The sequence below is a fragment of the Hypanus sabinus genome, chromosome 4 (assembly GCF_030144855.1).
Source record: "Hypanus sabinus isolate sHypSab1 chromosome 4, sHypSab1.hap1, whole genome shotgun sequence".
Lineage (NCBI taxonomy): Eukaryota > Metazoa > Chordata > Chondrichthyes > Myliobatiformes > Dasyatidae > Hypanus > Hypanus sabinus.
The window spans coordinates 5931981-5958392 of NC_082709.1; the positions used below are offsets into that span (position 1 = coordinate 5931981).

Below are 26412 nucleotides of genomic sequence, written 5' to 3' on the forward strand. Positions count from 1 at the left end.
AAAGTGTTTTCTGGGATGTCAGATCATTGGAGGACAGCAAGTACTTTCAATAATAATATGTACCTTGAAGGAGGCCAGTATGTGAAAAGAAAGCTTTTAATACCTTGGCCTTCATAAATCAATGTATTGAGTACAGAATATGGGATGTTTTGTTGAAGTTGTATAAGATATTGGTGAGGCCTAAATTGGAGTATTGTGTGCGGTTTTGGTAATCTATCCACAGGAAACATGGAAATAAGACTGAAAAAGTACAGAGAAAATTTACAAAGATGTTGCCAGGTCTTGAAGACCTGAGTTATAGGGAAAGGTTAGGACTTTATTCCCTAGAATGTAGAAGTTTGAGGGGAGATTCTGGGGGGGTATAGATAGGGTAAATGCACTGGCTTTTTTACCACTGAGGTTGGGTAAGACTAGGACTAGAGGTCATGGTTTAAGTGTGAAAGGTGAAATGTTTAAGGGAAACAAGGACCAACTTCTTCACTCAGATGGTCGTGAGTGTGTTGAACAAGCAGCCAGCAAAAATTGTGGATGCAGGATTGAGTTGAACATCTAAGAGTAATTTAGACAGATATGTGGTTGAGAGGGGTATGGAAGGCTATGGTCTGTGTGCAGGTCAATGGGACTAGGCAGATTAATGGTTCCGCATGGACTAGTAGGCCAAAGTGCCTGTTTCCATACTTTAGTGTTCTATGACTATTTTATCTCAAAATGCTAATGTAGCCAGAAAATTACTATCCATATTTTCATACATAGCGTGAGTGACTATTTCACGAGTAATCTGTTGGTGTACTTTGGGTCATCAGAGAGCTATTGCATTAATGCAAGGATGTGAGTTCTTTCCCCATCCCCTTCACAATATGTGAAATATGTCACCTAGCAAAGCATAGTCTCCATAATAAATTTAACCAAATAAAGATGATTCTAAGCATAATTTTGTCAAGAAAAATTATTATATTAAGCAAATCTGTTTGTTTAAACAAAAACATTTTAATACATTTTTGTCATCTAATGATTTGCCTCTCCAATCTCATCCACTAGATACTTTCTGAGTACAGAAGATTCCCCAAGATCAAGACAGTTGTACAGGTGAGCAGAATCCAGTCATATCATACCTGTTTAAATAAAAAAAATTGTTTCCAATATGGTATGACAATCAAACAAGTACAAGGTATAGTCATTTTAAAAACAAGAAGGCAAAAACCTTTGAGCTAATGAAATATCATCTCTCTCTGGGCACCAGTTTTAAACTTGGTGCAAGGGTCTTCATTTAACTTGCCTCGTTGATTTTTTTTTTCACAGAGTTAGCTAATTTCATTTTATTTAATGTCCATGTGCAGGTCAAAGTAGATGCAGAAACAAATCAGTGACATTTCTCAAATGTACAAATACAAGTTAAATGATATTGATATCTAATGTTATGCATGTGTGTCTGAAACTGCAATTTACAATAAATAAAACAACTAAAGGAATGGTTAATTGAGGAGGAGGTAAAATTTCCTAGAGAAAGGTTATGTTAATTTAACAATAGAGAACAGTGCGTAATCATAAAAAAGTACAGCACAAGCACAATACAGGCTCAATTAGTCCCTACCAAACTATTTAACCTGTCTACTCCCATGGACCTGCATGGGGGTCCATATTCCTCCATACCCCTGTCATCCATATAAGCTTCTCTTAAGCATTGAAATCAAACTCGCATGTACCACTTATGTTGGCAGCTTGTTCCACACTCTCACAGCCCTCTGAGTGAAGAAGGTACTATATCTATACCCCTCATAATTTTGTATCCCTCTATCAATTCACCCCTGAATCTTCTACATTCCAAGGTATAAACTCCTAACTTATTCCATCTTTCCTTATAACTCAGGTGCTCTAGTCCTGGGAATACCCTTGTAAATGTTCTCTGCACTCTTTCTTCCTTTCAATCTAAAGCAAAGTAATTAATTCTGTATTTTGAATAAAATATCACACCTTGTGGAACACTATTAAGTCTCAGTTTTGAGTTCCAATTCAATTTTAAATCCAATGCAGGAAAACGGAGTTGGCATTGTGAATGAATACTTCATGTACAGTACACAAGGTGTCCAGTCAAATCTCTTACATTGCCCACATCCAATAAAATGAAAAACTGACTCTCTGAATCCAAGATGAGAGCAAACAGTCAGTGGTGAAGCTATTCAAAAGGTATGAAAACTACATCAGAATTAAATGCCCTGACGAAGAGTTTCGGCCCGAAACACTGACAGCGCTTCTCCCTATAAATGCTGCCTGACCTGCTGCATTCCACCAGCATTTCGTGTGTGTTATCAGAATTAAATGGACTTCCACCTCTTACAACAATAGTTGAGATGTCTGATTTTAAATTCAGATCAATTTTGTGCTGTAACTTAAAAGTTAAAATGCATATTCCGCTTCCCTCTGTCTGTGCAGTATTCTACAGGTTATAACTGCAAAGGATAAAAAAAAAACTTAAAATTAGGAGAAAGGATGCAAATATGGAAATGTTAGACTCCAAGTATTTATTAGAAAGAACTGAGTTGGCAGAAATGAATCAGTACACAGCAAACTCATGGTCTGTTCATGGACCATAATCTGCTTTTTCACCCTTCCACACCAGTGGAGTTCAGTATCTCAGTAATGTTCCCGCTGACGATGTCTCTTCACATGGAGATGCAGAGAACCTCTCAACCCAATCACCAACCATCTGAGAGACGCATTTTCTGAATTATTTCCAACATCTCCCTTTCTCCAGTATGCTGATGGAGTTAATGGCACTCTCTCTGGAAGTCGGAATCTCAAGCGTTTCTAGTTTCGTTAGTTTAGTGCTAAGTACTTCACTGTCAGAGCTAGTGTTGGTTGCTGCACTATAGGAAGGATGTTGAAGCTTTGGAGAGGGTGCAGGAGAGGTTTACCAGGATACCTGATTTAGGGGGCATGTGGTGTCAAGAAAATGTTTTACTCAGAGAGTGGTGGATGCCTGGCATGGTGGTAGAGGTAAACACATCAGAGGTTTTTAAGAGAGGTTTAGATGGGCACATGGATGTGAGGGAAATGGTGGGATATGGACATGGTGTAGGTAGGAGGGATTAGTGCTTGGGTGTTTTTGATTTTCATTTTAGTTGGTTCAGCACAAAATTGTGGAATGAATGGCCTGTTCCTGTGCTGTACTATTCTATATCACCATTTTTTTAAGATGTAAAATTGAGTTAGATATAAATAGTCCTATGGTAATACTTCGTAGCAGACCAAGTGAATGTGAGAACAATATTTAATCTCAATCAATTTCACCTAAACTAATTGTTCCATTACAATCCTGTTGATTTTTGTGCGAATTTACTATGTTGAGAATAGTTGTTGTGTATCTTGCATTACAACAGTGGGAACACTATATAAAACATCACAGCCTGCTTTGGATATCTACAGGTTACAACAGGTGTTGAACAATTGCAAGTATTTCTTTCAATAAACTGTTATCTCAAACTATGCCTAACTGGCATCTAAACGTGAGCCCTTCTTTTTATTGACCTCTCCTGTTCATTTGGACTTTTGATTATCTGTAACGTCCTTTGGTTCCAAAAGTACTTGATTGAACTGAAAATTCAATTGCAACTTTATCTCTCTACCCAGGTTTCCCATGTTCCAGGCACGAGTTGCTATTTCAGATTCTCAGCATTATGTTCATTGGGGTTCATTCACTATATGCCATGTCTGACATGGGCAATCATGTCCATGAATGTTTTTGTCAAATTTTTCTACAGAAGTGGTTTGCCATTGCCCTCTTCTGGGCAGTGTTTTTACAAAACAGGTGACTCCAGCCATTATTGATCCTTTTCAAAGACTGTGTCCCTGGTGTCCGTGGTCACATAACCAGAACTTGTGATATACACCAGCTGCTCATACGACCATCCACCACCTGCCCCATGGCTTCATGTGACCCTGGTTGAGGAGCTAAGCAGGTGCTGCACCTTGCACAAGGGTGCCCTGCAGGCTAGCAGAGGGAAGGTGTGCCTTACACCTCCTTTGGTAGAGACATATTCTATCCCCAGCCTGCCACCTTGTTGGGGTAATACCTGGTTCAATATCAAATTCAACTTGCATCAGTTTTTCAGTCACAGATCATCAGTACAAAATAAGTTCATAGTTTCTGTTCTAAACTTGCTTCTTTATTGTTCTGTTAAACAGTGTTCACACTGCAGGATCATTTCACCGCCAGTGTCTTTCCTGTAATTTCCAGAGAGAGAACTGCACCTACTTCAGCGCCCATTTCAGCCCCAATAACGAACACTTCATTCTGCACTGTGAAGGTAGGCTCGGACTTTGTTGAGAAGTACAATAAGGTTACTATTCTTTCCATATTTAAGACATCCTGATTCAGCCGTTGCAATCAAGGAAAATGCTGTTTGTGGTTTATTCGAGAGAAACTTTTTTTGCCTATTGTGGGTGTGCATTGATTTAACGATAGGGACTCCATTAGTCTATACAACCATTGTATTGGTTGCCAGTTTACCATTCAAGTTGTGAGTGATTTCATATCCAGTTAGCACAGGTGGCATGGCAGTGTAGAGGCTAATGCAGTCGCTTCACAGCGGGGTTCAATTCCCACCGCCGTCCGTAAGGAATTTATGTGTTCTCCCAGTGACCACATGGGTTTCCTCCAAGTGCTCTGGTTTGCAACCACATTCCAAAGATGTACAGGTTAGTAAATCATCGGCATGCTATGTTGGCACTGGAAGCATGGTGATCATAGGACACAAGAGCATAATTAGGCCATTTGACCCATCAAATCTGCTCTATCATTCCATCACGACTGATTTATTATCACCCTCAACCCCATTCTCCTGCCTTTGTTGCCCTTGCTCATCAAGAGCCTATCAACCTCTGCTTTAAATACACCCAACGACCTGGCCTCCACATCCATCTGTCATAATGAATTCAGTGAAACCTGGCTAAAGAAATTAGTCCTCACCTCTGTTCTAAAGGACATCCCAGACTCCCCCACAATAGGATACATTCTCTGCATATCCATTCTAGCCAGACCTTTCAATATACAATAGGTTTCAATGAGATCCCCTCTCATTTTTCTAAACTCCAGCAAATACAAGACCAGACTCCTGCAAAGTGCCACTTGTGATCCGCCCACCAGAACAGTTGTTGACGATAAACAAAAAATGCATTTGACTATATGTTTCGATGTACATGTGACAAATAAAACTAACCTTTCAACTATAACTTTTTAAGTCCCCTTGGTAGGGTTCAGCTACTTTTATTCCTTTTGGATTGTGAATGAGTAAAATACAAAGGAAAGTAAAGTTAAAGTAAAGTTAATATTTCAAGTTCCTAATCTTTTAGCAGGACCATTTCTTTTGCTTGTGTGGTTAAGATTATTTCTTAATGATGGATCAGGAATGATAGCAATTCTCTTTTAAGGGGTAGGATTTTATAAACACAAGAGATTTTGCAGATACTGGAAATCCAGAGCAACACATACAAAATGCTGGAGGAACTCAGCAGGTCAGACAGCATCTATGGAAATGAATAAATAAATACAAGAGATACTGCAGATTACACTCATCTCACTTGCTTTCGTTTCACATGAATTACAGAATAATTGAGTAACTTTATTGTTGATCTGTAATGAAGGATTAAATGTAGATTTTTGATGTGGAACTTGGTTAGTTGGAAGTGTGTCATATAGTGCAATACTCCCTCACTTAGCATTTCATCAACTTTTGGTTTGTTTTGAAGTGATTGCTGCTCTTGGGATTTTATACATCGATGTTCAACTGAAATACTGTTCAAGGAAACATAAAACTTACAAGATATGTGTGCAGATACTTATAAAAGGATGATATTAATTTACATCTATAACGGCAATGCAGGAACTTCTGCTTGGGAAATTAATTTCTATGTACTTCACTGCTGCTCTCTGACTAACGATCCATTAGTCCAATAAGGCTGATGGTTTAGTTTACATAATTTAACACAACGACCAATGTAACAATCGATGCAAGTGGAAATGTTTCACTTTGAAGTGCATCATCACACTGAATATTGCAGATGTCTCCCAAGGCAGAGACATTAGTGCTTCAAGTTTAGTCTTCCCAGATTATCTATAATTTTGTAATTGTTTTCAATTGTCATCAACTTCAAAAGTTAACTATTTTTCTGTCTAAGAAGGGTCTATCTCCTTGCAGAACTTTTTTTCTGTACTTTTAGGTATTGTTTCAAATTTCTGGAATTGACAATACTGTGATTTGCTTCTGTGTAATAAATTAGGCCATTTGGTTCATGCTATGCTTTGGTTCTCTATGCTATAACCGAGTTACGATCTGCTTATCAAAGGGATTGAGACATCTAGTCCTATGAGGAAGTAATTATGCGTACACAAGAATTCGTGATTAATTCATATCTCATTGCAATCATTTGCAATGTTCTTTGTATCTTTAAGAGATTTTAGGTTTCACTCTCCATCAAAGTAATACTTGTGGAATGTGTGGTAAATACTTTATAAAAGGGTTACATTCAATGAGACAACAAAGCTATAAAATGTAAAAGTAGAATCAGTCCACTCGGCCCATTGAGTCTGTTCTGCCATTCCATCATTGCTGACTTACTTTACCTACTCAATTCCATTCACCTCTCTTCTCCTGTAACCTTGATGCTCTGACTAATCAGGAACCTGTCAACCATAACAATAGACAATAGACAATTCGGCCCCTCGAATCTGCACCGCCATTCTGAGATCATGGCTGATCATTCACTATCAATACCCAGTCCCTGCCTTGTCCCCATATCCCTTGATTCCCCTATCCATCAGATATCTATCCAGCTCCTTCTTGAAAGCATCCAGAGAATTGGCCTCCACCGTCTTCCGAGGCAGTGCATTCCACACCTCCACAACTCTCTGGGAGAAGAAGCTCTTCCTCAACTCTGTTTTAAATAACTGACTTATTCTCAATCCATGCCCTCTGGTACTGGACTCTCCCAACATCTGGAACATATTTCCTGCCTCAATCCTATCAAATCCTTTAATTATCTTAAACGTTTCAATCAGATCCCCTCTCAATCTCCTCAATTCCAGCGAGTACAAGCCCAATCTCTCCAATCACTCTGCGTAAGACAGCCCTGCCATCCCAGGAATCAACCTAGTGAATCTACGCTGCACTTCCTCAATTGCCAGAATGTCCTTCCTTAAACCTGGAGACCAAAACTGTACACAATATTCCAGGTGTGGTCTCACCAGGGCCCTGTACAAATGCAAAAGAACATCCTTGCTCTTGTATTCAATTCCCCTTGTAACAAAGGTCAACATTCCATTTGCCCTCTTCACTGCCTGTTGCACTTGCTCATTCACCTTCATTGACTGGTGAACTAGGACTCCTAGGTCTCTTTGCATTTCTCCCTTACCTAACTCGACACCATTCAGACAATACTCTGCCCTCTTGTTCCAGCTTCCAAAGTGGATAACTTCACATTTATTCACATTGAATGACATCTGCCAAGTACCTGCCCACTCACTCAGCCTATCCAAGTCTCCCTGTATTTTCCTAACGTCCTCTTTGCATGTCACACTGCCACCCAGTTTAGTATCGTCAGCAAACTTGCTGATATAGTTTTCAATGCCCTCATCTAAATCATTGACATAAATCGTAAAGAGCTGTGGTCCCAATACAGAGCCCTGTGGTACCCCACTAGTCACCTCCAGCCAGTCCGAGAAACACCCATTCACTGCTACCCTTTGCTTTCTATCTGCCAACCAGTTTTCTATCCATGTTGAAACCCTGCCCCCAATGCCATGAGCTCTGATTTTACTCAACAATCTCCTATGTGGCACCTTATCGAATGCCTTCTGAAAATCTAGGTACACAACATCTACTGGCTTACCCTCGTCTAACATCCTTGTTACACTCTCAAAAAACTCCAACAGATTAGTCAAGCATGATTTGCCCTTGGTAAATCCACGCTGGCTCGGCCTAATCCTATTTCTGCCATCTAGATGTGCCACTATTTCATCCTTAATAATGGACTCAAGCATCTTCCCCACGACTGACGTTAGGCTAACAGGGCAATAGTTCTCCATTTTCTCCTTCCCTCCCTTCTTGAAAAGTGGGACAACATTAGCCACTCTCCAATCTTCAGGAACTTTAAATATACTCAGTGATTTGGCCTCCACAGCCATCCGTGGCACTGATTTCTGTAGATTTACCACCCCCATTTACACCTACCCCATCTCCTCTGGAAAAAACATCTACCCTCCCCACACACCTACCCCATCTCCTCCAGCAGAAGCATCTCTCCTCCCCACACACCTACCCCATCTCCTCCAGCAGAAGCATCTCTCCTCCCCACACACCTACCACTATCTCCCCCAGAAAAAGCATCTACCCTCCCCACACACCTACCCATCTCCTCCAGAAAAAAACATCTACCCTCCCCACACACCTACCACTATCTTCTCCAGAAAAGACATCTACCCTCCCCACACACCTACCCCATCTCCTCCAGAAAAAACATCTACCCTCCCCACACACCTACCACTATCTTCTCCAGAAAAGACATCTACCCTCCCCACACACCTACCCCATCTCCTCCAGAAAAAGCATCTACCCTCCCCACACACCTACCCCATCTCCTCCAGAAAAAACATCTACCCTCCCCACACACCTACCACTATCTTCTCCAGAAAAGACATCTACCCTCCCCACACACCTACCCCATCTCCTCCAGAAAAAACATCTACCCTCCCCACACACCTACCCCATCTCCTCCAGCAGAAGCATCTACCCTCCCCACACACCTACTCCCATCTCCTCCAGAAAAAACATCTACCCTCCCCTTACACCTACCCCATCTCCTCCAGAAAAAACATCTACCCTCCCCACACACCTACCCCATCTCCTCCAGAAAAAACATCTACCCTCCCCACACACCTACCACTATCTTCTCCAGAAAAGACATCTACCCTCCCCACACACCTACCCCATCTCCTCCAGAAAAAACATCTACCCTCCCCACACACCTACCACTATCTTCTCCAGAAAAGACATCTACCCTCCCCACACACCTACCCCATCTCCTCCAGAAAAAGCATCTACCCTCCCCACACACCTACCCCATCTCCTCCAGAAAAAACATCTACCCTCCCCACACACCTACCCCATCTCCTCCAGAAAAAACATCTACCCTCCCCACACACCTACCACTATCTTCTCCAGAAAAGACATCTACCCTCCCCACACACCTACCCCATCTCCTCCAGAAAAAACATCTACCCTCCCCACACACCTACCACTATCTTCTCCAGAAAAGACATCTACCCTCCCCACACACCTACCCCATCTCCTCCAGAAAAAGCATCTACCCTCCCCACACACCTACCCCATCTCCTCCAGAAAAAACATCTACCCTCCCCACACACCTACCCCATCTCCTCCAGAAAAAACATCTACCCTCCCCACACACCTACCACTATCTTCTCCAGAAAAGACATCTACCCTCCCCACACACCTACCCCATCTCCTCCAGAAAAAACATCTACCCTCCCCTTACACCTACCCCATCTCCTCCAGAAAAAACATCTACCCTCCCCACACACCTACCACTATCTTCTCCAGAAAAGACATCTACCCTCCCCACACACCTACCCCATCTCCTCCAGAAAAAGCATCTACCCTCCCCACACACCTACTCCCATCTCCTCCAGAAAAAACATCTACCCTCCCCTTACACCTACCCCATCTCCTCCAGAAAAAACATCTACCCTCCCCACACACCTACTCCCATCTCCTCCAGAAAAAACATCTACCCTCCCCTTACACCTACCCCATCTCCTCCAGAAAAAACATCTACCCTCCCCACACACCTACCACTATCTTCTCCAGAAAAGACATCTACCCTCCCCACACACCTACCCCATCTCCTCCAGAAAAAGCATCTACCCTCCCCACACACCTACCCCATCTCCTCCAGAAAAAACATCTACCCTCCCCACACACCTACCACTATCTTCTCCAGAAAAGACATCTACCCTCCCCACACACCTACCCCATCTCCTCCAGAAAAAACATCTACCCTCCCCACACACCTACCACTATCTTCTCCAGAAAAGACATCTACCCTCCCCACACACCTACCCCATCTCCTCCAGAAAAAACATCTACCCTCCCCACACACCTACCACTATCTTCTCCAGAAAAGACATCTACCCACTATAAGCTTGAAAAAAAAGAGACAGAGTCAGAGAGGGGGGGGGGGGGAGAGAGAGAGAGAGAGAGAGAGAGAGAGAGAGAGAGATGTTTGCCAATGATCAGAGTAGAATTGGGAAGGAGAAATGAAGTGACAGGCAATCAGAAACTTAGCGCCACATGGAGGTCTAAAGGGTTTGTTGCTTTAAGTAGATATCCAATCTGTGCAGAGGGGACACTATAAGCTCAAAATAGACCAAACTAAATTGAAAGATATAAATTATTGTATGTAGCACAACTCTATCCAATGTACTAGTCACATCAATCGATCCATAAAAATTACTATCATCAAATTCTGTTTTGAGTTGGAGATATCTTGCCTCTGGGAGCACAACAGTAAAAAGTCCTAGCTCTAATTTTCTGCATAACTGTTACATTGCTTTTCTGATTTGAAACAACAACGTGCCAAGTTATATTACTGGTATTGGTTTATTATTGTCACATCTACTGAAATACAGTGAAAAGCTTGTGTTGCATAGTGTTCACACAGATCAAGTCATTACACATTGTATTGAGCTCAAATAAGGTAAAACAATAACAATGCAAAATTATGGGTAGAAGTTACCAAAAGGTGCAGTGCAAGTAAATGGTAAGGTGCAAGATCATAGTGAGGTAGATTGTGAGGCCAAGCATCCGTTTTTTTTCCGGGATTGAATGACTTGCCAAATGAAGAGCATCTGATGGCTCTCGGCCTGTATTGACTAGAATTCCAAATGAAGGGTGACCTCACAGAAGCCTATGGTGGGACAGTCTAAGATTAGAGGACACAGCCTTAGAATAGAAGGGTGTCCTTTCAGAACAGAGATGAGGAAGGATTATTTTAGCCAGAAGGTGATGAATCTGTGGAATTCTTTACTACAAGCAGCTGAGTGTATTTATGTATATTTAAGACAGAAGTTGATAGATTCTTGGCTGATCAGGGCACGAAGGGATACGGGGAGAAGGCAGGAGAATGGGGCTGAGAGGAAAATTGTATCAGCCACAATGAAACTGCTGAGCAGACTCAATGGAGTAAATGACCTAATTCTACTCCTATACATTACGGTCTTATGGTCGTATCATAGAAATATAGAAACACGGAAAACATATAGCACAATACAGGCCCTTCGGCCCACAAAGCTGTGCCGGACATGTCCCTACCTTAGAACTAACTAAACTTTACCCATAGCCCTCTATTTTTCTAAGCTCCATGTAGCCATCCAGGAGTCTCTTAAAAGACCCTATCATTTCCACCTCTACTGCCGCCCCCAGCAGCCCATTCCAAGCAGTCACCACTCTCTGAGTAAAAAACTTACCCCTGACATCTCCTCTGTACCTTCTCCCCAGCACCTTAGAGCTATGCCCTCTCGTGCTATCTATTTCAGCCCTAGGGAAAAGCCTCTGACTATCCACACGATCAATGCCTCTCATTATCTTGTACACCTCTATCAGGTCACCTCTCATCCTCTGTCACCAAGGAGAAAAGGCCGAGTTCAGTCAACCTATTCTCATAAGGCATGCTCCCCAATCCAGGCAATATCCTTGTAAATCTCCTCTGCACCTTTCTATAGTCTCCACATCCTTCCTATAGTGAGGCAAGGAGAATTGAGCACAGTACTCCAAGTGGGGTCTGACCAGGGTCCTATATAGCTGCAATGTTACCTCTCAGCTCTTAAACTCAATCCCAAGATTGATGAAAGCTAATGCACCGTATGGCTTCTTAACTACAGAGTCAACCTGCGTAGCAGTTTTGAGTGTCCTATGGACTCAGTCCCCAAGATCCTCTGATCTTCCACATTGTCAAGAGTCTTACCATTAATACCATATTCTGCCATCATATTTGACCTACCAAAATGAACCATCTCACATTTTTCTGGGTTGAACTCCATCTGCCACTTCTCAGCCCTGTTTTGCATCCTATCAATGTCCCGTTGTAACCTCTGATAGTTTTCCACGCTATCCACAACACACCCAAACTTCATGTCATCAGCAAATTTACTAACCCAACCCTCCACTTCCTCATCCAGGTCATTTATAAAAATCACAAAGAGCAGGGGTCCCAGAACAGATCCCTAAGCACTGACCTCCATGCAGAATATGACCGTCTACAACCACTCTTTGCCTTCTTTGGGCAAGCCAGTTCTGGATTCACAAAGTAATGTCTCCTTGGATCCTGTGTCTCCTTACTTTCTCAATAAGCCTTGCATGCGGTACTTTATCAAATGCCTAGCTGAAATCCATATACACTACATCTACTGTTCTACCTTCATCAACATTTTCAGTCACATTCTCAAAAAATTTAATTGGGTTCGTAAGGCACGACCTGCCTTTGACAAAGCCATGCTGACTATTCCTAATCATACTTTGACTCTCTAAATGTTCATAAATCCTGCCTCTCAGGATCAAAACATACAAACAAACTGGATGAACTCAGCAGTTCGGGCAGCTTCCATGGAAATAAGCAGTCAATGTTTTGGGCTGAGACCCTTTGTTAGGACCCTTCATTTCAACGGATGCTGCCCGACCTGCTGAGTTCATCCAGCTTGTTTGTATGTGTTGAGTTGACCACAGCATTGGTAGTATACTTTGTGTTTACTGCCTCTCAGGATCTTCTCTATCAAAATACCAACCACTGAAGTAAGACTCACTGGTCTATAATTTCCTGGGCTATCCCTACTCCCTTTCTTGAATAAGGGAACATCCCCAATGCTCCAATCCTCCAGAACCTCTCCCATCCCCATTAATGATGCAAAGATCATCGCCAGAGGCTCAGCTATTTCCTCCCTTGCCTTCCACGGTAGCCTGGGGTACAGCTCATCCTGTCCCAGCGATTTATCCAACTTGTTGCTTTCCAAAAGCTCCAGCACATCCTCTTTCTTAATATGTATATGCTCAAGCTTTTCAGTCCGCTGCAAATCATCAGTATATTCACCAAGATCCTTTGCCATACTGAATATTGAAGTAATGTATTCATTAAGTGCCTCTGCTATTTTCTTTGGTTCCATACACACTTGCCCACTGTCATGCTTAATAGTTCCTATTCTTTCACATCTTCTCCTCTTGCTCTTCACGTACTTGAAGAATGCCTTGGGGTTTTCCTTAATTCTGCCCACCAAGGCCTTCTCATGGCCCCTTCTGGCTCTCCTAATTTCCTTCTTAACTCCTTCCTGTTAGCCTTATAATCTTCTAGATCTCTAACATTACCTAGCTCTCTGAACCTTTCCTATGCTTTTCTTTTCTTCTTGACTAGATGTATTACAGCCTTTGTACACCACGGTTCCTGCACCCTACCATAACGTCCCTGTCTCATTGGAACGTACCTATGCAGAACTCCACACAAATATCCCCTGAACATTTGCCACATTTCTTCCATACTTTTCCCTGAGAACATCTGTTTCCAATTTAAGCTTCCAATTTCCTACCTGATAGCCTCATAATTCTCCCTACTCTAATTAAACGCTTTTCTAACTTGTCTATTCCTATCTCTCTCCAATGCATATTGTAAAGGAGACAGAATTATGATCGCTATCTCCAAAATGCTCTCCCACTGAGAGATCTGACACCTGATCAGGTTCATTTCCCAATAACAAATCAAGTGCAGCCTCTCCTCTTGTAGGCTTATTTACATATTGTGTCAAAAAACCTTCCTGAATACTCCTAACAAACTCCACCCCATCTAAACCCCTCACTCCAGGGAGATGTCAATCGGTATTTGGGAAATTAAAATCTCCCATCACGACAACTCTGTTATTATTACACCTTTCCAGGATCTGTTTCCCTATCTGCTCCTCGATATCCCTGTTACTATTGGGTGGCCTATAAAAAACACCCAGTAAAGTTATTGACCCCTTCCTGTTCCTAACCTCCACCCTTAGAGACTCCATAGACAATCCCTCCGTGGTGTTCTGTTCTGCAGCCGTGACACTATCTCTAATCAACAGTGCCACGCCCCCACCTCTTTTGCCTCCCTCCCTGTCCTTTCTGAAACATCTAAAACCCAGCATTTGAAGTAACCATTCCTGTCCCTGAGCCATCCAAGTCTCTGTAATGGCCACCACATCATATCTCCAAGTACTGATCCACGCTCTAAGCTCATCTGCTTTGTTCACAATACTCCTTGCGTTAAAATAGACACATCTCAAACCTTCGGTCTGAGCCCTGTCCCTTCTCTATCACCTGCCTCTCCTCCCTCTCGCACTGTTTGCAAGCTTTCTCTATTTGTGAGCCAACCTGTTCTACCCCAGTCTCTTCAGTTCGGTTCCCACCCCCCACCCCGCCCCCCACAACAATTCTATGGCATGAGTTTTTTTTGTTGCTGCAGTACAGTGTAATGCATAAAATTACTACAGTACTTGTGCAATGAAAAATATTTAAATTGCAAATATGTAAGTGATTCTGTCAAATCCAGATAATACAGATAATCCAGCACAATATAGATAAAATATTTACAAATGGCAAGATATTAAAGTATTTTTGTATACTGTATATTTTCAGGTCCTAATGTACCAATGGTCTCTGTACACAGCACAATCAATCCAAACAGTAAGTATAAAATACACTTATATAAGCGCACTTCAGTATCCTGTTGTGAATATGGCTTGGGTTCAGCCATAAATGTCAAAAAAGTATTTCTGAAAAAAATAAGCTCACCGGATCCCAAAACAGCAAGTAAAGGCCATTTCATTTTCTAAAATGGAGAGCCAAGGTGTTTACTTTTCTGGTTAAATGTGATGTGCCATTAAGAAATTTCACTGCATTATGAAAGTTTCAAGCCACCCTCTCCGTCAATTCATCTCATTCTGAGAGAGCGCCACCCTTAAATATAGCCACCAAGGTGTTGCATTTTGATTAGATTTGCCCCATTGCCACTGATCTATCTGTGCAAATGATTGGAAAGGAAGTCTTTTAATTGAAGCTTTCCCCTCTGAAAATTGTGATTGTAGCAAAGGACATAACACTTTTTATCGCTAAACTCTCAGAAATGAATTCATTCACATGAACAAAAGTGGCCATGAGGGGAGTAAGGAAGTAATCAAGTGAAAATGTTTATTTAATGGTAAATGACTCTGGTCTTCAGTTGCCTTTCACAAAATACATTTTCACTTAATTGTCCATTTGGAGTAGTAACAAAGCATTCAATTCTTTCTGAATTTACTATTTCAATCTCAGTCAATCTTGGTTCAGTTAATCCCATATTTCCTTTAGTGTCATGGTTTGATACATAAACAATATTGAGGAATCATGCACAGTAGCGTAATGATCAGCACAACGCTCTACAGTACCAGCGACCCAGGCTCACTTCCCCTCACTGTCTCTACAGAGTGGCTTTCTTCCAGGTGCTTTGGTTTCCTCCCACAGTCCAAAGACGTACCACTTGGTAGGTTAATTGGTCATTGTAAATGTCCCATGATTAGGCTAGGATTAATTTGGAGGATTGTTGGGTGGCTGGCTCAAAGGGCAGAAGTGGCCTGTTCTGAGCTCTATCTCAATAAGCAAATATGTTATAGCACCAATACTGGAGTCATATAGTCGTAGGAAAGTACAGGTGCTTGGCCTATCTAATCTGTGCCGATCCACTTCAGCTGCCTACTCCCATCAACCTACACTGGACCCATAGCCCTCCATACCCCTACCATCCATGTACCTATCCAAAATTTTCTTAGACATTGAAATCAAGCTCACATGCACCACTTGCTCTGATAGCTCATTCTACACTTTCACGACCCCCTGAGTGAAGAAGTTTCGCCTCATGTTCCCCTTAAACTTTTCACCTTTCACCCTTAACCCAGGATTTCTAGTTGTAGTCCAACCCAACCTCAGTGGAAAAAACCTGCTTCCCTTTATCCTATCTATACCCTTCATAATTTTGTATAGCTGTTTCAAGTTTCCTCTCAATCTTCTACACTCTAAGGAATAAGATCCTAAACTATTCAATTTTTTTTATAATTCAGTTCCTCCAGACTCAGCAACATCCTTGTAAATTTTCGCTGTACTCTTTCAACCTTGTTTATATTGTCGTAAGCACCCACCATTAAATCTGCTGTGCAATGATACCTCTATTCCTCTGATCATCTGACACTTTATTTAGTGTCATTAATATTCTACTACTATTGTCACTTCTAAAAGTAACATTTTTATTGTTTGTTTGGTGGATCAACCATCTGAAAACCTTAAAGGAACTTTACTGGTAAAATAAAATCAGCACATTTTGTAAATGTGTCAGAATATTAAATAACCTTGTGGATTAATGCAGGAACTGTTATGTTTTTTGACAACACATAAATAAAATCATTCATTTCTTTTTAATTATTTAGGCTCCTACATATTGGAAAATAATACTGTTCTGCACAAATATATCAGAGGGAAAAGGATCCACAAACCAGAGTACAGGACTGTTCGTATTCATGATTATGGTTTGTAACTATCTTCATTTATAGCTCTTTTAACTGTGCACCAGCGAGTCATGCAATATACATAGCTTTGATCACTTGTGACTGCTGGGTGATGGAAAGTGTTCAACCGAAGTTAAAAGAAAACACACAATACTCCCTGTAAACAGAAAATTGCCCCAGCATAGATTAATACTATGGAGCAAAGAATGGGGTCGGTGTTGGGACCACTTCTTTTATACTGTATATAAATGATTTAGATGATGGAATAGATGGCTTTGTTGCCAAGTTTGCAGATGACATGAAGATTGGTGGAGGGGCAGGTAGTGTTGAGGAAATAGGCAGCACGAAGAAGGACTGAGACAGATTAGGAGAATGGGCAAGAAAGTTGCAAATGAAATACAAAGTTGGAGAATGCATAGTCATCCACTTTGGTAGTAGAAATAAATGTGCAGACTATTTTCTAAATGGGGAGAAAATCCAGGAATCTGAGATGCAGAGAGAATTCAAGGATGCCTGATGATGCCTGGGTTTGTCTTTCTTTGCTGAAGTTCATGGGTTCATTGTCCATTTAAAAATCTGATGGTGGATGGGAAGAAGCTGTTCCTGAAATATCGAGAATGTGTCTTCAGGCTTCTGTGCTTGATTCTTGATGGTAACAATGAAAAGAAGGCATGTCCTGGGTGATGGGAGCCCTTAATGATGGATGCCATCTTTTTGAGGCATCACCTTTTGAAGATGTCCTCAATGGTGGGGAGGCTAGCACCCATGATGAAGCTGGCTGAGTTTACAACTTCCTGCAGCATTTTAAGCCCCTCTGTACCATACAGTGATGCAACCACTTAGGATACTCTCTATGGTAAATCAGTAGAAATATGTCTTTGGTGACATTTCAAATCTCCTCAAACTCCTGATGAAATATAGCTGCCTCCTTCATGACTGCATCAATATGTTAGGTCCAATAACAAGGTTTTCAGAGATGTTGATACCCAGGAACATGGACCAACTCACCTTTTCCACATGTTAAGGACTGGTGTGCATTCCCTCAGCTAAAGGCCACAATTAATTCCTTAGTCTTGTTGATATTGAGTGTGAAGTTGTTGGAGTGACACCACTCAATCAGCTGATCTATCTCATTCCTCTACATGTCCTTGTCACCATCTGAGATTCTGCCAAAACCCTAACCTAACCTTAATGCATCTCCTCCCACATTACTAACGTATGGATTAGTAGGTCAATGGGTGTAATTGGGTGGTACAGGCTCACTGAGCTGAAGGACTCTTACTGCACACATCTCTAAATAAAAATAAATAAACTGCTTGTTCTCAAAGCACTTCACTTCTTTTCACTATATCCTTTCTATTTCCACGTGGCCAATGAAGATTGCAATGAAATTCAATTACTATGATTCTGTCTTGAAATTGCAGGAATGGCAGAAACTAATCTTTAGATTTTTTTTTGCATTATTACATCTAGGAATAGATTAATTCCTGGGTCTAATAAAATAACTCAGAACAAAACGTGTCCTTTTATCCGAGCAGAAAATCTGTTCGTGTCCAGAAAGGGCAGCCATGTTCAATTAAATTGAAAATAGCTCGATTCAAGTTTAATTGACATTTAACCATACATGAATACAGCCAAATAAAACAGCATTACTCCGAGGCCAAGGCGCAACAAAGTTTAATAAAATACATAAATAGCTTTTTTGCAAAATATCAAAAGAAATCTCAGAGAAAAAGCAAATAAAAAGATAATCATTTGGTGCTTCAGCAAAAATTAATACATGTAGATGAATCAATCTCATTGTCCTTGATGAATAAGTCTTCAAGTACGCTCTGTGGACTGCATTCAAAGCCTAAATTTACATACAGTTTGAAAGCAAAATTCAGCAAGGCCATTAGAATTGTTAGATTTGAAATGAAATCAATCATTGTGGTTATCAGATCTTTCCCCGTTGAGAATGAAGTTAAAGTATGTTCGGATGGGATGGGGTACATACGCTAACCGGCCTGCATTAAGTATAATGTTAGATAGTTTGTGATTACACATATGTCTTAGTTGTTGCTGTAACCTTTACAAAGCCGAAAGAAAGCTATAACTTTAGAAGTACTAAGTCTAAGATTTTCCTTTTCCTGAATCAGTCAACAGAAGGTAAGAACAATCTTTGAGATTGTAAGAATATATGCATTGATTCAGTAGAATTTTTTAAGCTTTGATTTCTTCATTGTTTTTGCATCAAATATCTTGAACAATTTCAGTGAATTTGCTGAATTTTAAATTTCAAAGTCATTGGAATCAATGATAATTTGTTCACTGATTCAATTGGTCAAGAATTTTATGACACAGTCCAAAGATCTCCTGGTTGGTAGGTGAATTGGTCATTGTAAATTGTCCTGTGATTAGGCAAGGGTTAAATCGGGGGTTGCTGGGTGGCATGGCTCAAAGGGACGGAAGGGACTGTCCTGTGCTGTATATCAATCAATCACAAATATTTTCATCATAGACCAGGTTAGTCTACTCTCGGCACTGTTTTAAATGTTGATCATAATTACACAAGATGTGTTTTATCTCATATATAAAATTAAAATAAGTTCTAATTTACATGTATTTTCAGTTTTCTAAAGCAGCAGCTACATGTATTGCTTAATCAGCATTCTAGGATAAAGAGAACCAAAGCTAATCAGCTTTCACTTTGATTTATTTTAATGAAAGCTATTTAAAATGCTCCACAGGTTTTATTCCTCAGCTATGCATGGTTTTCAAGATAATTCTTGGATAATTTTCCTCCAAATTGACTATACGGAACTCTAGTCATACAAGGGAATTATTAATCGGTTTGCTACAGTATGGTTCTTTGGGCACCTATCAAATCAAATGAGGGGTGGGGTGGGGTGGAGTGGTGATACGTCTCTACCAAAGGAGGTGTAAGGTGCTCCTTCCCTCCGCTAGCTTGCAGGTCACCCTTGGACAAGGTGTAGCACCTGCTTAACCCACTCCCCCCCACCCCAGATCAGGGTGACGTGAAGCCGTGGGTGAAGGTGGTGGTGGATGATAAGCTGCTGATGCTTATCACAAGCCCTGGTTATGCGACCACTGATGCCAGACGGACAATCTCTGAAGAGTATTGATAATGGCTGGGGTCATCCATCTTGTAAAGACACTGCCCAGAAGAAAGCAACGGCAAACCACTTCTGTAAGAAAGCTTGCTAAGAGCAATCATGGTCATGGTTAAGTCCATGATCGATGTGATACAACACAAAACATATTGATCAAATGATCAAAGCTAAAGTTACAATTTATCTATCATCATAAACAACAATCCCAGCTTCCCTTTTCTCATCTAATATTTCTTGCAAAGCATTCCTCTATATTATTAAGCTTCCAAGAAGAAAAATTCTGGAATACTAGTATGTCAATTGATAAATGTTTTGTTTCCTGTTTCACATATTGGAAATTCATCTTCCTGCTCTTATAACATTTATTCATATAACATTGTTAGTTATCTTTTTAAAGCGATGAACAAAACTCAGAAATGACACAAAATTAAACAAAATCTGCCATAGTAATTTCCTTTGTAACATTTGGTATAAGAAATTGAATTTTTGAATAACAAAAGGTTCATTTAATATCAGAGAATATACAGTTATACCATATTGAACACAATCGGAAATTTATACACTTCACAGACTTGCATGAAACAAGGACCCTATAGAATGAATCATAGAAACATTGACACCCAAAGGATGCTTTCTTTGTACAAGCATCAACAGAGACATAGACACCCCCCACATGTCAACAGAAGTACAGACACCCCCACATGTCAACGGAAGCACAGACACCCCCCCATGTCAACGGAAGCACAGACACCCCCACATGTCAACAGAAGCACAGACACCCTCCCCCATTTAAGCAACAGTAGAATCTCCCCAAAGAGACCTTGGTCTAGAATCCATCAAAACAGCAGTTGGGATAAAAATTGAGTCATATTATAATTTAATTCAAGTGATTTTTTTAAAGAAACACTGATTAACAATTCCAACCATTTTGATTGGCATTTTGCATTTTATTACACTGTACATGATTTACTGGGGAACTGTACTTGATGTTTTATTCTTCACGGGTTCTGTTGTTTAACTGGATATGTCTTTAAACATATAATGATACCTGACTGGAAATCGTTCAGACTGAATTGGATATAATTAAATGTGAAGATATGTTTCTATTTTTGTTTCCAGACTGACATAGAACGTTGAACATACAGCTCAGGAACAGGCCATTCAGCCCACAATGTTGTGCCAAACCAGCTCAAAAGCAAATCAAAAACACCATGTCCATATCCTTCCATCCTCATGACAGCTATGTGCCTATCGAGACACCTCTTAAAAGCCTCCAATGTATTTGCCTCTAGCACCATACCGGGCAGTGCATTCCAGGCATCCACCACTCTGAACAAAAAAACTTACCCCTCACCTACCCCCTCTCACTTTCCATGCCCCCTAGTATTAGAAATTTTAACCCTGGAAAACAATCATAACATTTTCTCTCCCAAATCCCGAACAAGACTTTTCTCAGAAAAATATTTATTGGAATCAGAACCCACTTTAATTTATGGGTTCTTGAATCTAATGCAGAGAATCCCTTTGCAAATTAGTGACAGTATAATCATCCCTTTTATGACTTTCATAACTATTATTTTTTTTAAATTCAGCTTTATTTTGATTTCATATTTTAGTTTAAAATTACAGACAAGACATTCGCTTTCCCATGGAAATAGCAGATTAGTTCAGAATTCATTGTGCAGAAGTAAAACCTCACATCATCAGACACCCCCACCACCCAGGTCATGCTGTCTTCTCGCTGCTGCCGCCTGGATACAGGAGTCTCAGGACTCACATCACCATGTTCAGGAACAGATATTACCCCTCAACCATCAGGCTCTTAAACCAAAGGGGATAATTTCATTCAGCTTGACTTGCATATCACTGAACTGTTCCCACAGCCTCACTTTGAAGGATGTTCTCAATATTTATCACTTATTTATTTATCATTATTATTATTTTGTAGTTGTATAGTTTGTTGTCTTGTGCACATTGGCTGTTTGTCCATGCTGTTGGCTGTGGTCTTCCACTGATTCTATTATAGTTCTTGTACTTACTGTGAATGCCCACAGGAAAATGAATCTCAGGGTTGTATATGGTGACATATATGTACTTTGATAGTAAATTATTTTGAACACTTTCTCAGTAGAAGTAGGAGACATTGCACCAAAGAGAACGTTTCATGTTTATCATAAATCCTTACTTTGGGAGTTGAAGTAATTAATTAGTTAGAAATTTGCAGAATATTCTGCCAGTAGTTTTAAGAAATGCTGATTAGTTTTGATGAGCAAACAAATGCTTCCCTTCATTAAATGCCATGACAACTAGTTTTGCTTCAATGCTTTGGACATTCTTTTTGTTGTTCTTGCAATATCATATTTTTTTTTGCATGGCTTCAGATAGGGCTGTATGTGGTGTTTTTTTCAATAGAAATATCAAAATGATGTTTATATACTTTAAACATTTTAGTGTGCTTTCCTTTAGATCAAGTGAAAAGAGACATTGTTTGTAGGTAGGGTTTAATAATCACAAACATCTCAAATCACAGCTGCTTCTCTCCTCCAAATTGGCAAATTGACACTGCCCAAGGGGAAGTGAGAATTATTCCAACAGACTAAAATTGGTATTTTATGGAAATAACTATTTTGAAAAACATCATTTGTGTTAATAGGATAATATTCAGGATTTTATGCTAAGTGAAAGATATTGATTGACTTTACAGGTTTACAGATAGGTCCCTGCCATCAGTTCTGATCCTCAGTCACCTCCTCACTGCTGATAAAATATGCCCAGTGGTTACCAGAATCATAACCATTTACAGTGCCAGTGATCTGTGACTTGAGTTCAATTCCACCACTGTCTATACGGATTCTGTGACCACATGGATTTTCTCCAGCTGTTCTGGTTTTCTCCCACATTCCAAAGACATACAGGTTAGGATTAGTAAATTATGGGCATACTATTTTAGTGTAGAAGTTTCAGTAAGGCAAAGGTTAAAGCAAGGTTAGCCTGCAGCAGTTGTAGAGTCGGAGGCCCTTGAAGTGAGACCGCTGGAGACGTGTCTGAATACAAAGGACAAGATAGGTTGAGTTGACCGTGGCAGTGCCTACTCAGGCCACATGAGTAAGGGCTCTGTAGTGAGACTTTTCCAGAAAGGTCTTCCTAAAACATAGAGTCTCTTTACACAATAGGAGGTGCTGGAGGCAGGTGAGGTAACAGAAGGATGTGATACATACCCAACAACTGAGGGTCTATTGCCTTTACTAAGTTCAAGATAGCATCGGCTGTCTGATTGAAGTTTCAATTGACTTTAACACTTCCATTGTGAATGGCGATTGATCTTGCAAGTAAGAAATCCAAATACTGTATGTATAATCTACACTGTTCAATATCTACATAAAAATAGCAGTTTTCTGTTCAGACCTCTGAACAGTGTGGGTGACAGTACACAAGTAAAATGACAAGAATGCTTGAGTTGTAAGAGTGCGTGCATTCTGGGCCCAGTTATTTTAGATATTTTATTTACTTTATTATCAGCGAGGACAGTTACTTCGACATTACCAGGGCAACAGTTGTGGGCTGTCCCCAGCTCATCCTCAGATTGTGTTGGTCGTTGTTGCAGACAATGCATTTCACTCAATGTTTCAATGTGTATGTGAGAAATGAAGCTAATCTTTGAATTTAAAGATGAAAGATCTTCAGTATTTCTCTATATCTGTTGCTCATCACATCACCAGGAAAACTCATGCCAGGATATGTTCAGTATGTGAATTATTTTATAATTCAAATTCATGTGTTATAGTATCTTTAATGACAATTCAATCTACAATTTTTTTTCTGAAAATAAATGTAAGAATATTTGTGTTATCCAAAAAAATTTTCTGAGTATCAGTCAAACAAAAATATTATGTTTGTCTACAACTTAAAGGTTTACTCTGAACACTTTTAATGTCTTTGTTCTCAGAACTCACTCTTCAGTTATCATATCCTGAGGGCTTTGATGAAAACAACTTATATCCCGCTCTACTGATTGTGTAAGTAATTCTGTTATTCAGGATTCAGAATCACTGCTGGCAAGTCCTTTGCTAAGTTGTACGGAAAACACAGTTCTGAATTCTCGCCTTGGCATTCTAATATGTGATAATTTTTGTGAAATAGCTGATATACATACTGGATAATTCCAGCATCCACTCACTGCCCTCAATAAACCTGATTTCAAGAACTTCCAAAGTTTAGAAAGAGCAAATAAGAAGGCAATATATCTAAATAACAAATTAATAAAAGTTAAAGGTTAGTGATTTGTCAATACATACCATTCTATGACTGAAGCCTACTTGACTTTCATCCATGTTGGATGATCTAAGACTTGGGTTAAAAGAACCTTCCTGTTGGGGATGTTTTTTTTCTTTGATTGTGATATTAAATTTGATATCGCAATGATCATAATTTTGGGGTGAATTTCAAATCTTGATACTCAACTGATGGGGTCAAGCTGTAATCTGTGCTCTAGAGTTGCATTGAAAAATACTTCAAGTAGAACCTGGCATTACCATTCAAACATTAACACATAACATCATTACACTGAGTAATGGCTAATGTTTTCCCAGAAATTCCATAGGAAAATGTTATATCCTATATGCCAGAAAGTTTTGGGTCTCCTAAAGAAAAAAGTGGATATATTAAAATTACTATTCCATTGCCATCAGCAATTTTGCAGCCTCTCTTTGCAAATGGATTCCCATAGAGTCCACTGGCAGAGCAGGAATTTGCTGACATTCCACGGTGCTACCTGGCATAATTACCACAAGTTCATTCATTTGAAGGGCTGCTTTAGGGGTACCGGAAATAAAGGGAGGTGTATGTAACCTTAAAACATTCCTAAATAAAAATAACACCCTTAACTATTTATAAATGTTTAGGTATTAATTTATATTTTGAGTGTTAGATACTTAAATGATTTCTGATTTCTAAAAAGTATTTCATTATTAATAATGTTCTAACCGTAGAGTCATAGGGTAATGCAACATAGAAACTGGTCCTTCGGCCCCACTCATCAATGCTGACTGACTAGTCCCGAGTCGGCAGTGTTTGGCACATATCCCACTAAATCAAGGGTTCCCAACCTGGGGTCCATAGACCCTTACTTAGTGATATTGGTCCATGGCAAAAAATAAGGTTGGCAACCTCTGCTCTTAAGTCTCTGATTCCTGATTGTCAGAGGGATTCAACAGTGAAAGATCAGATAGAATTTTCACGCTGCAAGCCTGCTGTCAAATGCTTCTAAACAAGTTTTAAAGATGGAGCTTGTTCTGACATACTACGTTGGGCCATTTACATTGCTGAAGGCACTACTGCCATCGTGAATGTCCCTACTTGCCACATTGACCATTGACCAAACAAGGCCACTCAAGAAAATTGGAATATTGAAGCATTAGTGTGGAGTGGGTAAATGAGTGACTTAAGACCATAAGCTATAGGACCATAATTAAGCCATTGTCTCATCGAGTCCACTCCAATGTTTCATCATGACTCATGTATTTCCCTCTCAGCCCCAATCTCCTGCCTTTTCCCTGTGTCCCTTCATATTCTGCCTGACCAAGAATTGCTGTCTCACCTTTAAATATACAGTCACCTGCGGCAAAAGGTTCACCACTCACTGGCTAAGAAAATTCCTCCTTATCTCTATTATAAAAGGATACCCCTCTATTCTGAGGCTGTCCTCTGGTCTTATACTTTCCCACCATGGGAAACAGCCTCTTCTCATCCACTCTATCATGGCCCTTCACCATTCGGTAGGTTTCAGTGAGGGCACCCCTCATTCTTCTAAATTCCAGTGAGTACAGACCCAGAGCCATCAAACACTCCCCATATGATAAGCCTTTCCATCTCAGAACATCGTAAATAGTCTCCATGCATTAATTGTCTTATAATATTAGGTTTGAGTTTTAGTGAACAATTAGTAATGGAAAATCTTAGACTCTGGAGGTTTTTACTAATGAAGCAGGAAATAAATGAAAGAACATGTATTTTTATGATGCTTTTACTCTTTAAGAATCTCCCAAACTGTTTAACAACCATTACATATTTGTAACATGTGATCACTTTTGTAAGGAAAGGAAAGCAAAAAAAAACAAATGATGACCAACAAATTCCTTTTATAATACCCAGTCTTTGTTGAGAACATTTCAGGGCTCTTGGTTTCCATTTAATCAAAAAGATGGCCCTTCCAGAGTGTAATGTTAAATGGTCAGCTTACACTTTACAGTCATGGGTTCAATGTCCATTCAGAAATCGGATGGCAGAGGGGAAGAAGCTGTTCCTGAAACATTTGGCGTGTGCCTTCGGGCTTCTGTACCTCCTTCTCGACAGTAACAAAAAGAAGAGAGCGTGTCCTGAGCGATGGACGTCCTTCATGATGGATGCCACCTTCTTAAGGCATTGCTCCTTGAAGATGTCTTGGATACTATGGAGGCTAGTGCCCATGATGGAGCTGACTAATTTTACAACTCTCTGCAGCTTACTTCAATCCTGTGCAGTAGCTGCCCACCCCACCCCCTGACTATACCAGATGGTGATGCAGCCTGTCAGAATGCTTCCCATGGAAAATCTGTATAAATTTTTGAGTGCTTTAGGTGACATAGCAAATCTCCTCAAATTCCTAATGAAATATGCCCACTATCTTGTCTTTTTTATGACTGTATC

At 40.3% G+C, this 26412-nt stretch overlaps 1 protein-coding gene across 1 annotated transcript in view; it reads left to right on the plus strand.

Moving 5' to 3' along the window:
• Nucleotides 1-26412, plus strand: part of LOC132392450 (inactive dipeptidyl peptidase 10-like) — a 905047-nt gene that overhangs the window by 849010 nt on the left and 29625 nt on the right. Inside the window, exons 15-19 of the mRNA XM_059966307.1 lie at nt 1039-1086; nt 4183-4304; nt 14718-14765; nt 16538-16636; nt 23675-23744. Of these exons, the coding sequence (XP_059822290.1) occupies nt 1039-1086; nt 4183-4304; nt 14718-14765; nt 16538-16636; nt 23675-23744 (387 nt within the window). The remainder of the gene's footprint in view (nt 1-1038; nt 1087-4182; nt 4305-14717; nt 14766-16537; nt 16637-23674; nt 23745-26412) is intronic.